Source organism: Chelonia mydas, chromosome 17 (assembly GCF_015237465.2).
Source record: "Chelonia mydas isolate rCheMyd1 chromosome 17, rCheMyd1.pri.v2, whole genome shotgun sequence".
Lineage (NCBI taxonomy): Eukaryota > Metazoa > Chordata > Testudines > Cheloniidae > Chelonia > Chelonia mydas.
Window position 1 is genome coordinate 2,630,438 of NC_051257.2, and position 19,560 is coordinate 2,649,997.

General features: G+C 41.3%; 1 protein-coding gene across 3 annotated transcripts in view; it reads right to left on the reverse strand.

Annotated features, from left to right (window-relative positions):
- Positions 1-239: 239 nt before the first annotated feature.
- SLC6A4 (solute carrier family 6 member 4) overlaps positions 240-19,560 on the reverse strand; it is a 43,550-nt gene continuing 24,229 nt past the window's right edge. For 2 of the 3 annotated variants that reach the window (XM_043530905.1, XM_007057677.4), the window contains exons 8-14: positions 18,675-18,802; positions 18,111-18,223; positions 16,840-16,971; positions 15,554-15,653; positions 15,091-15,191; positions 11,949-12,116; positions 240-5,817 (exon numbers count right to left, since the gene is read on the reverse strand). In XM_043530905.1, coding sequence (XP_043386840.1) covers positions 5,743-5,817; positions 11,949-12,116; positions 15,091-15,191; positions 15,554-15,653; positions 16,840-16,971; positions 18,111-18,223; positions 18,675-18,802 — 817 coding nt within the window. In that variant the 3' untranslated portion in view covers positions 240-5,742. Of the gene's footprint in view, positions 5,818-9,418; positions 12,117-15,090; positions 15,192-15,553; positions 15,654-16,839; positions 16,972-18,110; positions 18,224-18,674; positions 18,803-19,560 lie in introns of those variants that run through there. The other variant, XM_037880222.2, reaches the window with a different exon arrangement.

Genomic DNA, 19,560 nt, shown 5'->3' on the forward strand with positions numbered 1-19,560 from the left:
GATTTAAAAAACCTCAAACCAACTTGTAATTAAAACGTTCACAGGAACTAAAGCAACTTGATGGCTCAGCTTTTAAAGAGTGAAATATAGTGTGTGTCGTATATCAGCATTATACTGAAAAAGAAAGGTCTGTGCATTTTAATATACTTTTGGAAGGCTTCCTGACTGCCCTGTTCCCAGAATGCACTGGGAAGACTTCAGCATGGATTTTCCTTGTGAAAAGCCCAGCGTCATTTAAAATGATCTGTATCGTATTTACAGAGTTGCTCAACTGAATTCTGAACCATGAATTCAACAGCAAATAAACTTTCATGAAGCAAAGTTTTCAAAAGGCCAGATAAGATTATACAATACTCTCGTAATTACGTTCTGCTTCTTTAAAGAACGTTTAATTTCCAGTCTTCAGCCTTCCATGGAACCCCAAGACTGTAAATGAGAACATGGTGCACTTCTGCAATTACATAACGCAGAATAGATAATAAATGCAAAGAAAACATCTCTCGGTTCCTTCCCCTGCTTATGGACTCGTTCCCCTAAAACCCAGGACAATTGATCATTCTAGGGGGAGGAAAGGAAATGATTTAGAGGGTGTCCCTCCTGCATGTTTTTTTTTTTTTAAGATTGAATGCTCTTTAGTACAGGATCTATATTTTCATCTGCGCTTGGCAAGCACTGCGCACATTATGGGCAGTACTACCACATTCTAATTATAATTACACATCTTGTGTGGGTTGAATGATGGAATTACTTAAGCTGATTGTGCTGTATCCAGTATTTTAATACTATGAGTCACACTGGTTATCATCAATACTAAGGAACATCCAGGAAGGAGAAAAAAAGTGATACCCCTTCTGATTTGTCTTGTTATATAAAGTAAAATGCATCTCCCAGCTCTCGTTTGAGTAGTTTCATGGGCTTTAGAAAGGGGCCTACCTTATCTAACCTTTTCCCTTCAGAACTCTGAATGTTCTCTTGACCTTCTAGATATCCAGAATGTGCCTGTGTTACTCATTCCTCAGAAGGCATTAAAAGATTAAAAAGTAACTAAACCTGTCCCAACATTAGCATACACCTTCTTTCCTTTAGTTAGTGTATACAAGTACAATAGTTAGTGGTTCAACGACTCCAAGATGTGTTGGGAGTTAATTTTACCATGGCCTGGCAACTAAGTTAACCAGTTGTTTAATTATGGAATTTGCCTTACAACAACTTGAAACTTTCTGATTAACAAGGCTTTTTAATGGGGAAGCTGATGCTTCTGTCCTAGGCCTTGATTCAGCAAAGCACCTCGCATGAGCTTAACTTTAAGTAAATGAGTAGTCTCAGGATGACTATTCACATGCTTAAAGTCAGGCCCATGTTTAAGTGCTTTGTGGAATCAGGGCCCTAGTTTGCTTCATGAGATTGCCAAGACAGTGGTTTCATATTTAGGGATCTGATCCAGCTCCCAGTGAAGTCAATTATAACAATCCTATTGATTCTCCTGGGAGTTGAATCAGGCTGCCAGTGTCTTGAGTATAATAAAGTATCAACAACCAACAACCTCGTTGGTGACAAGGGAAATGATCCCACGCTGCCTAGCACCTTATGTAGTCATCATGTAAGCCCCTGCAAAAGAATGTAAAGAGCTACCATTCTGATTTGGTAGCATTTTACATTCACTTTGTGCAAGCTGATATGATTATGCTGTGGGATCAGGTCCATATCCTTTGTAATTAAATTACACTAGTTTTCCTTTTGAATTTGAAAAAGCAATAAAGGAAACAGCTGATACTGTCGTTAGTGATTACATGAACTTTTAAAAGACTCTTTTACTGGAGGAAAAATTCTAGAAGGGAGTAGGACTTCTTGAGTGGCTGTCAGCAAATAGTGTTCTAGGCCTGTCAGTAGTGCTCAGCAAATTGTCAGTTCAGCCCATCTGCCTTTTAAGGCATATAAAATGTGTAACACCAATTATGAACTATAATCTGTACGTCTAGAAAATTGCTTCCTAGTACTTTGCATGTCTCCAGTGCCTTTCACCTTGTAAGTGTGGTCCTCATCAGTCCTCCAGTGAAACAGGCAAGTAGGCTTATCTTAATTTTTCATCTGGGAAACGGAGTCAGAGAAAACAAATGACTTGCCCAAAGTTACACAGTGGGTCCGTGGCCTTGTTTTTAAACTCAGGACTTCCTGGTTGTCTCCTAGTCCTCTAGAAAACACTGGTACTTCTGGGGCAATTAATTCATTTTCTGTGCTGTAACCACCCAGAAAGTCAGACTGTTGTGTATTATTGTCTAAATAATGTGAGTGAAGATTTTTTTTTTTATTTTGCAATTGCAGTTGCATCTATAAAGCTATAACATGGCACCATAATGTTACTGCTGAAGAGTCCAAGTATTCTTCCACCTCCCACTAAAAAGTAGAGATGTCTGCGGTTATTACTCTGCAAAATTATTATTCCACCAGAACTCATCCTGAGTTTCAATTTCTGTGCAAGGGATTGGGAAGAAAACGTTGGTTTCAATGCAGATAATGCTCTTACTGAACCTAAACCCTCCCATTTCCTTCCTGACAGGAATGCCATTGGCTCAGGCAACAATTCAGCTTAGAATATGTATCCACTTAAAAAGAACAAATAAACCCTTCACAGTTCTGGTATTGGCTGGACACAAATTAGGGAGAATAGAGAAGACATAGTAAGACTTCTTCCTTCCCAAACTTGATGCTGGGAATATGTAATTATCCTGCTTGCCCACCCCTGTCACTTCATATGTATTTTTTCATCAATAAACTTATGACAGAAAAGTTGAACTTTTGACAATTGTATCAAATGGTTTCTAATTTTCTGATTGGTCAGTTTTAATTTTGAATATTAAATTTTAGATGTTTTTATACATTTTATAAAATAGCCCGTGACCTATTTTAAATAACTTTTCTTCAAATCCTGCAGATATGCTGTCTGTCTCCCCTCAAAATTAAGTCCATCTTAGAAGCTGTTTTTAAATATACATGAGGGGTAAATTGCTAAGTTACTCCTTGCAAGTCATTATCCAGTGAGACATGGATTCATTTAATCTTTCTCATGGCACTTTGAGACATTATTCCCTTTAGAAATGACTTGTGTGGTCCTAGTAACCCTTTGTCAGCAGAATTAATCAGTCATCACTCATAATTATTTCTATGTAATGAGTTGAGCTAGAGACCTACAAGACAAGTGACCTTATGTCTATGGCTCAAGTGTAAGAGACATTATTTGAAGTGGGTGTCTATATGCATAAGCAGAAAAGTCTTGTGAGAGAAGATGAAAATGTATATTATTCAAAAGGCAAACACATCATGGTTGCACTCCTCTGTGCAAATGATCTGTTCTTTGTAGTATGTATCAGTGTAAGTTTTTTCTTTCAGAAGAAATTTCTTGATGCCCACCTACTTGAATCCTTGTATGGCAGGGGTGGGCAAACTTTTTGACCTGAGCGCCACATGGGGTTTCCGAAACTGTATGGTGCTCTGAGGGGCATGGTAGGGGAGCGGGGGGTTGGATAAGGGGCAGGAGGTCCTGGGGGGCAGTCAGGGGACAGGAAGCAGGGGATGGTTGGATAGGCGTGGGAGTCCCAGGGCGTGGGGGTGTGGATAGGGGTCGGGGCAGTCAGGGGACAGGGAGCAGGGGGGTTGGATACGGGGTGGGGTCAGGGGACAAGGAGCGGAGGGGGTTGGATGGGTCACGGGTTCTGAGGGTGGCAGTCAGGGGGCGGGAAGTGGGAGGGGGCGGGACCAGGCTGTTTGGGGAGCCACAGCCTTCCCTACAAGGGTGTAGTGTATTACATTGCTCCCTGTAGGAATGTGCTACTTATGGTATACTGCTTAGGGCTGCCAGTCCTGATGCCCTGTAAGTAGCACATTCCTGCGGGGAGCGATTTAATACACTACACCTGGCGGCTTTCGCAGCCCTGCTGCCTAGAGCGCTGGCAGCCTGCTGAGGCTGCGGGGGAGGGGCCGGGGGCTAGCCTCACTGGCTGCGAGCTCAAGGGCCAGGCAGGACGGTCCCACAGGCCGGATGTGGCCTGCGGGCCGTAGTTTGTCCACCTCTGTTGTATGGCAACCTCTTCATTTTTAACATAGGCAAATTATGATGTACAAGGAGATTTTATGTTCTATTTTAGCTTCAGTTGTGATAGGATTTATAATAAAATTTGGTGAGGCTTTAGTGACAGAGTAACAGTATAACGCATGTCTCCTTTACTTACATGTTAACTGCATAGGGTTAACTAAGCAATTTCCATGTAACTGCATAGTCAGTCCATGGTCCTGAAATTCACTTGGCAAATGCAACTGAGTTCAAAAGTAATCATTGTTTAACCTACCCTCTGTCTTGACAGGCATAAGTACTTATAGACTATTATGAATTTAAATGTATGTAGAACTTAATTTGCAATTAAATACCTCAAAATATAAGTATATCTCAAGTTATGATTAGAATTCATCCCTGCAGAATTGTACTCACCACTGGCCCAGAGTGAGTAAAATAGCATTGTTTTTTTGTTATCTTTATCTTCAGGATAAAGACTGGATGAGCTGATTTAGTACAGGAGCTAGTAAATTTTCATGACATTTTGTAAGAATTTTTAGACTTGATATTTGTGCCAACCAGTATAAAGTGTAACCCTAAGCTTTAGTTTTGCAACAGGAAACAATAGGAAAAAACACAGGTTGATTCCCATAAAAAGCAGTAAAAGAAGTCTATGTAGCTCTGATGGTCCAACCTCTAGCATCTGACCTCCTAACAATTCACCACTGGGCTACAGTTTCTAAAGGAAAAAATAAGCTAAGTCTGTCTGTAAAATGTCATCATGAATATACAGCTAAAAGAGACAGGCAGATGGAACCACAATGTAGCAATTGCTAACAACTTAAACATTTGCCAGCTGACCTATGACCCAGAGATGGATGGGCTGAAGGTTTTGTATAACTAGTACCAGAGGAGAATAGGGAAGATGCTGAGCATTTTCAAAATTCTGTACTTCACAAAATCTTTTTATTTGTGGAGTGCTTGTTAGGCAAGAAATAACTGATGAAAACTGGTATGGTCCATAAAGTGCAGAAAAGTAAGTGGCATAAAGAAGGAAGGGGGCGATGTTACCAAATATGTGTGCAACTGGACACACAGTCTTCATACATAGTGCTTTTCATGGTGGTTTCCTACATCTTTCTCTGCCTACTCCACAGCAAAACAAGGATCTGAGGGTCCTATTATTTTTAAGCGATAAAACTCTGTATTACTCAGGTAATATATGGCTATCAGAACTACTTTCCTGTATTTTTCAATTCAGTTTAAGCAATGAGATCTTTAGAAGCAAATACAACATGGTCCAGTACAAATGATCACATTGAGAAAAATACAGGAGTACTGCCACAGATTTGAGATTCTAAATCTAATCCTAACTGATGAGACTCATCCTGTCGTGGTTTATGCAGTCTCTCCCATACACACATCCTCTTGTTTTCAGAATGAATCAGTTCAGCAGTGAATCTTAGTCTGGTTTGAAGTGCGCAGCAGATTTTGTTGAAATGCTTGGATCTGTATGCTGGAGGCACCAATTTTCCAGATGCACATTGCCGTTGTCTGGGCCTCCATGGAAAACGCCCACCCATTCCTTGGCTCAGCTGAAAACTCAGTTCTTTGGAAAGGGGAGTATGGACAGTTGGGGAGCATGGGAAAAGTTAAACTTTTACACCTTTTCCCCTCCCCCCAAAAATGTTAACTTAAACTGCATTCATGCGGATGTCCCCAAAGGGAATTTCTGTGGCTGTCTCCGGGGTAATGCTTTTTAGAATACGCTGTTGAGAAGAAAACACATGTTAGATGAACGTTGTGCAAATTTAGATTTCAGATAGAACTTTGCAGTTGAAAGGGACACTGTAAAGGATTTAGCCTAAAGAAAAATCTGACCCACCTTTAAAAGCTACACATATTTACCTGCGTCACACCGGTGTTGTGAAACTTCGTTTGTTTTTACAGCACTTTAAAGATGTAAAGTGCTAGAGAAGTACAAACTATTATATTTTTTTTAGTTGACATAAATGGTAACATCCAGGCTAATTTACAGAGCTTTTGCATTTATGCCCCTGTGATCATTTACTTAAATACTATCAACTTTATTGAGCATATCTCTTCTGAATGGATATTTACATATAAATAAAGTTTCCAAATTCCATCCCAGCTTGCGGTGGATCTTGTGTAAAATATGGGATGGATGATTTTGGTGGTTGTGTATATTTCTATTTTTGTTTTTGTGGTGGAGGAAGCAGAATGGTGTGTTGATAGATTTAGGTCAAAACTAGTATTGCTTCCTCAACCTATGGCTAGAGTTGACTGAACCTCTTTGGAATATATTGCTAGGCCCCTATCTTCTAACCAAAATAAAATTTTCCATCTTCTGCAGTGACCAGCAGAGATGCATATTTCCTGCTACTGCTGAAAGTCTGAGGACTTGTCTACATTTAAAATGCTGCAGTGAAGCGCTTCAGTGGAGATGCTACCTATGCTGACGGGAGGGCTTCTCCTGTTGAGGTGGGTACTCCACCTCTCCAAGAGGGAGTAGCTAGGTCGATGGGAGAATTCTCCCATTGACCTAGCTCTGTCTACACTGGGGGTTAGATCAGTTCAATTGTGTCGCTATGGGGTGTGGATTTTTCACACCCCTGAGCAACATAGTTATACTGATCTAATACCCTAATGTAGACCAAACCTGAGAAAACAAACTACAATCCATCAGTGATCTTCCTGAAAATACCATCCTGGCCACTGGATGTAGAAGCCCTCTACACCAACATTCCACACAAAGATGGACTACAAGCTGTCAGGAACAGTATCCCCGATAATGTCACAACAAACCTAGTGGCTGAACTTTGTGACTTTGTCCTCACCCATAACTATTTCACACTTGGGGACAATGTATACCTTCAAATCAGTGGCACTGCTATGGGTACCCGCATAGCCCCACAGTATGCCAACATTTTTATGGCTGACTTAAAATAACGCTTCCTCAGCTCTTGTCCCCTAATGCCCATACTCTACTTGCGCTACATCTTCATCGTCTGGACCATGGAAAAGAAGCCCTTGAGGAATTCCACCATGATTTCAACAATTTCCCTCCCACCATCAACCTCAGCCTGGACCAGTCCACCCAAGAGATCCACTTCCTGGACACTACGGTCCTAATAAGCGATGGTCACATAAACACCACCCTATACCGGAAACCTACTGACCGCTGTTCCTACCTACATGCCTCCAGCTTTCATCCAGACCACACCACACGATCCATTGTCTACAGCCAAGTTCTACAATACAACCGCATTTGCTTCAACCCCTCAGATAGAGACAAACACCTACAAGATCTCTATCAAGAATTCTTACAACTACAATACCCACCTGCTGAAGTGAAGTAACAGACTGACAGAGCCAGAAGAGTACCCAGAAGTCACCTACTACAGGACAGGCCCAACAAAGAAAATAACAGAATGCCACTAGCCGTCACCTTCAGCCCCCAACTAAAATCTCTCCAACGCATCATCAAGGATCTACAACCTATCCTGAAGGACGACCCATCACTCTCACAGATCTTGGGAGACAGGTCAGTCCTTGCTTACAGACCGCCCCCCCAACCTGAAGCAAATACTCACTAGCAACCACACACCACACAACAGAACCACTAACCCAGGAACCTATCCTTGCAACAAAGCCCGTTGCCAACTGTGGCAACATATCTATTCAGGGGATACCATCATAGGGCCTAATCACATCAGCCACGCTATCAGAGGCTCGTTCACCTGCACATCCACCAATGTGATATATGCCATCATGTGCCAGCAATGCCCCTCTGCCATGTACATTGGCCAAACTGGACAGTCTCTACGTAAAAGAATAAATGGACACAAATCAGACGTCAAGAATTATAACATTCAAAAACCAGTTGGAAAACACTTCAGTCCCTCTGGTCAATCGATTACAGACCTAAAAGTGGCAATACTTCAACAAAAAAACCTTCAAAAACAGACTCCAACGAGGGACTGCTGAATTGGAATTAATTTGCAGACTGGATACAATTAACTTAGGCTTGAATAGAGACTGGGAGTGGATGGGTCATTACACAAAGTAAAACTATTTCCCCATGTTTATCTCCTCCATCCCCCACTGTTCCTCAGACGTTCTTGTCAACTGCTGGAATGGCCCACCTTGATTATCATATAAAAGGTCCCGTCCCGTTCCTCCCCCCACCACCCCCGCTGGTAATAGCTCACCTTAAGTGATCACTCTGGTTACAGTGTGTATGGTAACACCCATTGTTTCATGTTCTCTCTGTATATAAATCTCTCCACTGTATTTTCCACTGAATGCATCCGATGAAGTGAGCTGTAGCTCACGAAAGCTTATGCTCAAATAAATGTGTTAGTCTCTAAGGTGCCACAAGTACTCCTTTTCTTTTTGTTGGAGCAAAGCAGTTCATATCTTCTACCATCCTCTGCCCCTTCCAAAACAGATTCAGAAGTAATCCATGCAAGGATAAACCTTGTTGTGATTAAATCAGGGTAATTGGCAAAACTCATCACACTGTACTACTACTACTATCTTGCACATTTATAGTGCCTTTCATCCAAGATCTTAAAGCATTTTACTACTGTATATTATTCCAATCAAACACTAATTCTCAACACTTAACCGTCTTAAATATTCACTGACCAAAAATACTAACACAGAATGAAGGTTACAGTGGTACCTTGTGCCCTTCAAAAACATTGTTCTGTAAAACTCAGACTTCTGAATACCAGGCAATACAGAGTTAAGGTTCACGCCCACACAACTGTAGTCTGTGGCCCTGGAGCTGGCAGTAGTCCCTGGGAATTGTCTGGGTGCACTCTAGCTGCATTCGCTGTGTTAGGTATAGCTGTATTGAAAGGGGAGGGTTAGTTGGAGAGTTTGGCAGAGCTGTGATTGTAATATGAGACAATCTGGGCGTCCCCCTGGGTGTGTGTATGGCCCCTCTCTCTAACCCTCATATGTGTAATCTAAGGAAAGAGGTCCATGTGTACCTTGACAGATCAAGTATGCCTTATTTAAGCTCTGTGTTATGTAGCAGTGGGGCACATGGATCCTCTTGCCATGGGAATTCTCAGCATCTAGGTGGGAGATGAGTGTGGTCTGTGGGTTTAATGACGGGTAAGTGAAACCATAGTGTGAGATGGCATCATGTGCATAAGGGTGAAGAGGTTGAAAACTTTAGCAGATGGGGTCAGTGTTGGGCATGTATAGGTAGTTCCTGTGTAGTGCTGTGCAGTGTGAGAGCATGTGCTATGGATGTACTGAGGCATTGCTCCAAGGAGGGGGAGTTACGGTTGCATGGATGTGTACCTTAACACATCAGTTCCTGTTTTTCAGACATTTTGAGTTTTGCTGAACTCAACGTTCAAGGACATGAGATACCACTGGACAACCTTAACTCTCCATTAGCAAAGTTTTTTGTCAGTGAATTTCCTAGATTTTTTTTCTAACAGAGAGAAATGTTGTTAGTAGGAGTTAGTGGTCATTTAGGCAGTTTTAGTTATCATGCAGGTGTGCAGCTGAGATTCAGTTGTGGCCAGGTGATGATAATACCTTGCTCTTATGTTGCGCTTTTCATCAATAGATCTCATAGCACTTTGCCAAGGAGGGAAACATCATTATCCCCATTGTACAGATCGGGAAACTGAGGCACAGAGCAGCAAAGTGATATGGCCAAGGTCACCCAGCAAGCACGAGGCAGGGGTGGGAATAGAGCCCAGGTTTTCTGACTCCCAGTCCACTGTTCTCTCCATCATGTTGCTGTGTGATACCTGGGTGTGTGCCTCTCCCATCCCCCACCTTGTTACAGTGAAATAGGGATAATGGTTGTGCTTTGAAGTATTTGGAGTTTGGAGTTACTAAAAGCCCAATGAGAGAAATCTCAGATGTCGTCCTTGCCCCAAAATCAAGTTTTATTACACAAGGAGAACAGTAACTTTAAGTATGAGAGAAGATTGGTATAGCTCTCTTTTGCTCCACCCTCCTCTGCCATCATCCCCCACAACATGTATCCTACCCTCTGCCACCATTCCCACCTCTCCCTTCCCCTCCTGTCACATTAAGCCACTAGCACTTGAGAAGCCAGGTGTGCACAAGGAAATGGGTAGAAATCTGTGAACTTTAAGAAAACCTGTTAGTTTCCAGGGGCTGTATCTTGGAAATCCTTTTCTCAAATATGGATCGTTTACCCTTCCCCAGTAAAGCACACAGCACATTTCAAGACAGAGTGAGGAAGCACAAGGATTTTAGAGCACCTAAAAGAATTAACCTTTAAACAGAAACATCTTCACAATCTTAACAATGGCAGAACTGGACAGTGCTCCACTATAATATGATATGAGATTAATCATCAGCAGCTGCTTTGCTATAGCCAGATTCCCAGCACAGGCTGAACCGAAAGCAGAGCAGGCTCTGAGACGTGTGAAGTGGGCCATTCATCTCAATGGGATGGTCTCAGTGAAATGAGAGGGGGAGGCAAGGACGGGCCCACACCCTTTCTGCGTGACAGGGCCTCCCAGATTTCACATAGGGACGGGGGAGGGCTTCAAATTCCTATAGAGAGGGGAGGCAGGGAAAGGCATCCTCAGAGGGACAGGGCTCCCACAGATCCTTGTTCACATGAGAAGTGGGTAGGGAGAGGAGCTCAGACACCCCAAGAGGGTCAGGGTCCCCCTGTTCCCAGCACACACACAGAAGAGAAGAATGTGGGGATGACAGGCACCCCTAATTCCTCACACTTATCCTGCCACCCACCTCCATGTCATCCCTCACACTTCCCCATAATCCCCACTCACTCCCCCTGACCTGAGTCCTGAAACCCCTCCCCTATTTATTTATCCTTCTCTGTATAACCCCCTTGCCTCCCTGAAGACCCAAACCCCTCGTTCCTTCCACTCCTCTGCCTCCTAAATCCCACTTCTTTCCCAGCAATCATTCACATGTGTAATTTCTTTTCTTTTTGAAATAGCACAAATGCCTTCTGAAGTTTTTGCTGTACTCAGATTACATTTCCCCAAAATAAAAATAAAACACCCTTGGACAGAGGCAGTTTATACCAACATGCCTAGGTTTCATTTCAGCTTTCTACCATGGATTGGGTTTGAATTCACAGTGCCTCAGGTGTTGCTCACGTTCAGTGGCCGTAATGTCCCCTTGAGTCACACAGGTCCTGTGAATCATGCTTGGCTAGTAATTCTTTTGGGATTCTGTCCACATGTGCATAGTGTAATCCATTGGCTTGTGAGTGTTAGCATGCACCTGCCTAAAGAGCCAGACTCACTCGGTGTTCTCCTCCAAAAGGTTAGTGGGTCCCTTGGACTGGCAGGGGTAAATGTTGAGTGACTGAGACCCTTTGAGCATATAGAGCCGTGGTTTGAGCCTTTGGTCTCAGTAAAAAAAAAAAAGTTGATGGAATCTGTCAACCTTAAGAAAAGCTGATTTCCTGGGGACAGCTGAATTCTAGGAGCCGCTTGCTCAAAAGACCCCAAATTTCAATCACTAAGCCTACCCCAAATCCCATGTGGCACAGCTAATTTCAAGGCAATCTGTACAACCGTGTGGATTTTAGAGCACTCAGAAGAGTTGTTCTTTAAACAGAAAGGAATTCTCAACCTTAATTATTTGCAGAGCTGGCACTCTGCTATCATACATAACCCACCATTCCTTTGTATTAATGGCAAGGAGGTATTTCTTGCAATGCTGATCCATACATCCAGCACCTGGCAAATATGGGAGCATCATTTACAGACCATCTTTTTGTCTTAAGTGCCTATGCAGTATTTTCCCACCTCTCCTTATGTACAGCTGGGTAGTGGGGTGGGAAGTACATCCCATCAAAAATGAACTTGAACAAATAAAACACATCAGATACCTCTTTAAATGTTCCTGGGGTGATTATCAACCGATAAGCCATGTAGATTGGAATGCAGATAACAGAGGAGGTTCCTATGCAGTAACCCACTATAGTGGTCCAATAGGGATAGTTATAATCAAAAAGCCGTAGATCAGGAGGGCTGGATATAAAACTGCAAATGATGAACTGAAATAAAAATGCAAGAAAATATTACAAATACACAATGTTTTTACGTAGTACGTAATTAGCCTTTGGGACCAACTGCTGCAATATATCATAGCAGGATTCAAAAAAGGATTAAGCACTTATATGAATAATGAGAAAATCCACAGTTACATTAGAAAGGATGTAAATCCTCATGCTTAGGTCATAAGCCACCTTAACAGATAAGATATTAGGAAGAAAATTCCTCATATGGACAATTTATTCCATAATGACCTGTTCTGGGTATCCTTGAATCCAAACATAGAGACAGGATATTGGACTAGAGTTGTAGATTTTTAGGCCAGAAGGGACCATTAGATCACCTAGTCTGATCTCTGGGAGATTGCAGAGCAGAGAAATTCATGCAGTTATGCCTGCGTCAAGCCCAATAATTTGACTGACTAAAGCATATCTTCTAGAAGACAGCAAGAGCAAGAGAGTACAACATTTCCCTTGGTAGTTTGTTCCAATAATTAATCACCCTCACTGTTAAAAAATGTGCACCTTATTTCCAATCTGAATTTGTCTGGCTTTAACTTCCAGACACTGGGTCTTCTTCTGCCTTTCTCCATTAGAGCGAAAAGGACGATTAGTACCCAGTATTTTCAGCCCAGGAAGGTATTCACACATCATAATCAAGTCACCTCTCAATGGTTTATTATTTATTTATTTATTTATTTTATTAAACAGATTGTGCTCATTAAGTGGAAGGTATTTTCTTCAGTACTTGAATAATTTTTCTAGCTCTTTTCTGCACCCGCTCCACTTTTTCAATATCTGTTTTAGAATGTGGATACCAGACCTGGATGCAGTATTCTATGATCAGCGTCATCAATGCTGTATACAGAGGTAAAAAATCACCTCCATACTTTCCTGTTTATACATCCAAGGATCATATTAGCCCTTAGATGTATAAATGGACCACAGATCTGATCTCGTATTGTATGTTTGAATACCAATTCTAAAATTCTACTGAATTTTAAGATAGAATGGTCAAAAAAATTCCATTTGAATCCAGTGTGATCCAGAATCCCATAGCCAATAATTAGGTCTAGTAATGAATAGGGGTGAGAGAATTTTTTCTTGAAGACACTGTTTACCCTTCCAGAGGATTCATCCAACTTTGATTCCTCTCTCCCTTTTATTGTTGTGCTGGTTTGGAATGCTATGCACCACTTGGCACACACATGCTCTATAGAAGTTTATAATTTATTCTGATCTAGTGTGATTTTTTTTTCTCCTCTTCCACAATTTCATTAGAAAATGTTTATATTGTGTATATTTAACACACATCTATATTCCTTGCTTTTTGTGTTCCTTTCTCAGGTTATTGCTTCAAGTTCTTTCAGGGGCTAAACAAAGATGTCACCTGCAAATTTGAAGTGGTTCATGTACCATTTTTATCTTTATGCACTTTTCTTCAGAGTCCAGCTTTTTGCATGTTTTCTCCAGGCAGATGGTGAAAAGTTGAAGATAAGAGAGTGTTTTCTTGTGTAACTCCATGTTTGTTAAGCTTAAATAGTATTGTACTAGTTGTATAAATGTTTCAAGAATTCTTTGAGGTCACATGGAATGTCTAGTTTTTCTTCAAGTAGTTCTAATACTCTTCCTTAACACCAAATAGAGGAATTTCCACTATCTACAGCAGCAACTCATTGCATTTGGCAGTCTTCTCCAGTGCTTGATTCATTGTCAGGAGCCTGCAGATGCTGTATGATTGAGAGATTACTTACCAGCTTTTGTGTTGATTATAGGCCAGAAATCATTGTGATCCCTGGTACCTCAGATTGACTTGTAGAAATCGATAGTTCTTGGATTTATATGTTTTTCTTCTTACTCTAATACTAAAATGGCAACGTTCCCGTTTTATGCTAAAGCTTATTGGATCCGACCCTGTGAGATGCTCAGTGCTTCCAGTTCTCATTGAAGTCAAACCTAAGGTGCTGAAGTATTAAACTGGTACATTGCAAAATTAATGTTAGTGACTGTTTTGGGAAGCATCCTAACTTAGTTTTCACAGAATTACATCAGAGGATACCCGGCACTAGATGTTTAAAATTACCATAGAGAGCCACCAAACCTACGTCTGGGCTTTTCTTATTTTAGTTTCCATAGAGACTGTAAATATCAATTTTGCCTAGTAATCACATCACTGAAAGTATATTGCTCTTCATGTAATTTAGTTTTATTGTTTCAGGATCATGGACAGGACAGTAGTGTATAAATTATTTTTGTGGTGAAACATCTATTTATAGCTTTTTTTTTTTACTCCTTTGTCTACAGGTAATAAAATGGAAAACAGTTAAACACACATTAATCATCCCAGCAGTGTTGTTTGCCTCCATAAACCTCCATCTTGACTTACTCTCCTTGCATCCAAGCCAAGCAACAATAAAAGACAGGGTGAACTAATTTTGGAACAGGGAATGAAGGCTTTGTTTAAAAATGTTAGTAATAACTTTGCCAATCAGCTGTGGGGATGCTGGCACCAGTTTCTGATTATGAAGGATGCTATCTGGTGATGTAGAGTTTGGGTAGGTGTATTCTGAAGTTGCCAGGCAGTGGCTGATCAAACAGCTTGTAAATCTGTTATCTTAACTTCTCTTTTTTTCTGTGCTTTTTATCAGCATCCTTTTACAATTTTACTTCACTGACATAAATCTAAAGCAGCAAAGATCAAATTAGCCTTGTCCTGTGTTGCAGGTTATTAAAGTTTTCCAGTATCATCATTGTTTTTTTTTTTTTTTGTTACTTAGATAAACAAACTCAGTGTTGATCTACTAACTAATCCTAGCTGCTTTTATCAGATTAGTCTCACTGATTTAATATTGTTGGCTTCCAAAAGCTGGCATTAGAGAGTAGAACGTGAATATTATGTAAATGAAAATCCCATATCTGGAACTCTAAGGTATTACACTAGTAAACTGACTGTCTTGGGCTGGAAAGATGAACTCACCAAAAGAAAGATGGGGCTGATTGCTATCCAGCAGAGTCGCCAGTACCAGCCTGGAGTGAAGCCCAGCATTTCCTTCATGTCACTGCAAAACTGGTTGACGCCTATGAAAATAAATGGATGGTAGAGGGACAGGGAGAAAAAAGTTATTCAAGTGTTGATATAACCAGGAAATGCATTTAGCATCCAGCAGAAAACAGTGTGGTCGTGTCCCTGCAACCTTTTCATTACACAGAAACCTCCATTATCCAAAGTCACTCAATGTTTCCCAACCCATTTGGAGATCAAAATTGTACTGTGCTTACATGACAAAGTAATTGGTAACATTGTTTTCAGATTCAGTAATCTGTAAATTGCTTTTGCTATGTGACATCAGTACCCCTGTCCACAAAGCTGGCAGAAACGCTATTCGGCAAATGCCAGGGAGTCTGGTCGGCATGGGTTGTAAGTGCGGGAACAATCTTACCATAGAACCAGGCCACCGCAATGGATTCCAGAAACACCACTGTTAGGACAGCAGGGCCTGTAGCATATTCTTCAAACAGCTTCACTACGTATGCACCACCCTAGAAAAGAGATTGTGGTACTGATTAGCCAAAGTCACCAGAATAGAAGTTTTGTACTACTCGTCATATACTCTCCTCATTTGGAAAGACAGCATTCATCCATGCAAAATTCACTCTATCCCATCACTTGCTGCCTGCTCTGGCCTTGAGTAATACTTGACAGTACTAATGACTTGTCCAGTACTCTTGCTTTAACTTCCTGTGATCATCCTTTGCCAATAGAACGGTCATGCAGAAAAACTGAAAGGGAAGCGGCACGCATTTCTAGTTGGATTTTAATGAGCTAATCCGATGGGATCTGTGCTTTTCCGTGCCCTCCTTTGATGGCAACTTCCTTCTCTGTCCCTGAGCATTAGTTACTGAGCAGGAAACAAAGGCAGCATTACGTTCTATTCTTTCCTCCTGGATCTGGACTCAGCTACAAGAAAAGAGAGTTGTGTGTTCTACAGGAACCTGGCTCTTTGTAAATGCTTTAAACCAGGAGGGAATTTCTCATAAAACAAGCAGTGGAATGTAAAAGCCAGTGAATTTTTCCCCCACATCTTTTACAAAAGCTGACCAATTTGTTCTCCTGTTACAGCGGTGAAACCCCAGTGACTAGACAGAGGTTGCATAGGTGTAACTTAGGACAATATTTGGCCTGTATGAAAGAAGGAGTAAGTAAGTGCTGTAGATTCACATATGAGCCATTATCCAGTGCCAGGAGCTTCTGGACTCCAGTTCACTAAATTCCATTTATGGTAGTTTCTAGAACTGGATTTTGTATCCATCCTTTTCTTGATTTGAAATTTATTTCTAACCCTTTGAAAATTAAACTGATAATTTTTAATTTTGTAAAAGCTGGGATTTTGGGTGAAGGTTTGAAGGGTTAATCAGCTGGAATGAACTGCGTAGTGGTATGCTACCAGCCTGAGCAGTATTTGTGTGGTTTATTATGTACTGTACACTGAAACTTTGTCAAGTTACAACATTGTCAGATTCCTTCATGAGCACGACTGCTCACATTCATTCCACCGACAGTCTCCAACCCCATAAGGAAAACAACTCCTCTCAATTGGACTAATAGGATTTCACATATTTGATGAGACTCCTTGAGATTCTGTTTGGGAAACACTTCCCTCCTGCAGATATCAGCTAGAGCCTACTGCCAATAAGCAAGGTTCACAATGTTGGGTGAGGTACTTACAAATGTCAGAGTTGTTAATGACCCCAGGAAGCAAGTAATGATCAGACCAAGGACAAACCATTCCCTGCGCTTGCCCCAGACGTGTGGAAATTCATCCAGCACTGCAGTGATCACCCCCTCCAGTCCTGCAAACTGAAAAGCACAGCAAAGAGTCATAGAAAGAAAGAAAGCATCCTACCCACCCTGCATTCCCCACACACACCCCACAACTGCTGTACAGTGAAAACGTACATTGGCATAGCTGCATCTCTCAGACATTTGAAAAATCCACAGCCTCTGAAAGCCAGAACTATGCCAACCTAACCCTAGCCAGTGCTTCTGTCAACCTAGCTACCATCTGTTAGGGAGATGGATTACCCGCAGCAATGGGAGAACCCCTCGGCTCACTGTAGTGAGTGTCTACACTGAAGCACTACAGCTGTGCTGCTATAGTGTTTTAAGTGTGGACATACCATAAGATACAATTAGGACAATGAACCTTTGGCATGTATCTGAGTGTGATAGGCTTGAGATGACTGCTCTGGAAACATCTCCATCATGTCTTCATCTTGATCTCTTTAGGACAGGGATTTTGTCTCATATGTGTGGGAAGTGCCTAGCACATAACGGCAACTACCATATTACAAATAATAAATAACAATAAGTAAATGGCTCATTATAGCCAAGACTATGAAGTCAATGGAGTTGATTTTGGATTGAATTTGGTCCTTAATCTGCAATAACTGTGTGGCTCATGTGGCAAAATCTTTATAGCACCTTGCCCCACTTTGAGAAATCCACCTTCTGTTCCCACCTTCTAAATCCTGTTACCTGTGAAAAATCCCAGAAACATGTCACTGACTTGCATGTTGACAGGTAATTAAATGCTTCCAATATATAAGAAGAGAGCGGGCATCACCTGCTGGTTAAAAGCAGGGTTCTAGAAGTTGAATATTCTGGGTTCTGTTCCCAGCTTTGCCATTGACTTACTGTGTGACTGGGGAAATCATTTAATCGTGTTGTGCCTCAGTTTCCCCAGCTTCGAAATAGGGATAATAAATACTATTTTGTGACCCAGGGGTTATGAAGATTAACGAATGTTTGCAATGCATTTTGCACTTATTTAGCACCCTTCATCCAAGGACCTCAGAGTATTAGTAAAGTTGCTCTATTATCAAAAGAAGAGTTTACATTTAATTCTGCAGATTTATTTTGGAACATGCTGGAAAAATTCCAAATGCTTAACTTCATCCATCCATTCAGGGCCCCTCTCACTAATGATACCCACTCACCGTGCTGTCTAATCCCAGAGTGATTAACATCAAGAAAAATATGATGGCAAAAAAGGTCGAAGCGGGCATGTTTGCAATGGCCTCTGCGTAGGTAATGAAGAGAAGGCTGGGCCCTGGTACCAAGAGGGAGAACAGGTGGTTATTACAGGTCAGTCCTACTGCTCTGAAAAAGACGGACCATTTCACTCACACCTGGAAATGCCTTTGTCCACAGGGGAGTGTTACAAAGTGTAGTCACAGTAAGGGTCACTAGGTGACATATAACATGATTTCTACATTCTTTTATCTTTGTAGAACCATTTTGGAGCTGTGTAGCACACCGTATGCTGCTCACTGTTTTATGATAGTCATAAAGCAGTATGATTAATCATAGTATATACAAAACATTATGTGTAGTTTGGAGTGTTTGTCCAGGCCAGGGTCTTTCCCCTGATCCTGAATTTTAAATGGATTACATGGTCATGTTTGTGTGGTAAGAATATCTCCCCACCTGGAATGTAATCAAACAAGTTCTATCGAAACTTCAGAGGAAATTTAAGACAGCAATAGAATAAGTTCCCCTACCAGTATCTTTAGCAACCTCCGACACCTCTTCATTCCTCATTTCAGCCATATATCCAAGCACAGTGAAAATGACAAATCCAGACACAAAACTAGTCATGCAGTTCACAGTACTGGTAACCAGTGCATCCCTGGAAGAGAAAACCCAATGAATCTCAGAGAGCGAACATCTGCCAGAAAGAATGGTGTATTGCCAGAAGGCACAGTATTGATTTTGAACTATCTAGACCACCTGGGAGCACGTTTCAATACAGCCCTTCAACCTTCCAGGGTATATAAATACTCATTCATATATTTTAATATGTGAGGATCTGTTGGGAAAGACCTCAGGAAAATTAAGGTTCTGTCTTTGCATGGATGCAAAAATCACATAGCATTTTTCAGAAGAGTAGTAAGGCTTTGCCTTGGTGTCCTTAGCTACGTTTTCTCCTGCCCTCCTGTTTGTCCACCTGTCTGCTATGTTTTACCCCAAAGGCAGCTGCATTTCACTGGTGAAATGATCATTGGACTGATATGTACTGGTAGTTTTTAAAACATTTTGAGATTATCACAGACCATGCTCCCAGATCCATTGATAGTATCCATTTAGCAGTTACCAGTATGATGCAGCCTGAATCTCTAAAGGACATGTAAAGGTTGTACCCCAGCCCTGTTGATGTCCTGTTTTGTCTTGGAATGAGACAAGGTATGTCTCTCCTTTATGCCCAGCAAACTGGGGTACTACTGATTTGTCTGTTGATATATTGGTTCTCTTTTGGATAGAGTTTTGAATTGTTGTGTCTTATATGTCTAAGGAAGAACTTCAGACATTTCATTCAACATCTGTTCGGCTGTCTGTTTGGCTGCATACCAGACACATCACACCAATCTAATTAATACTGGATTCAGA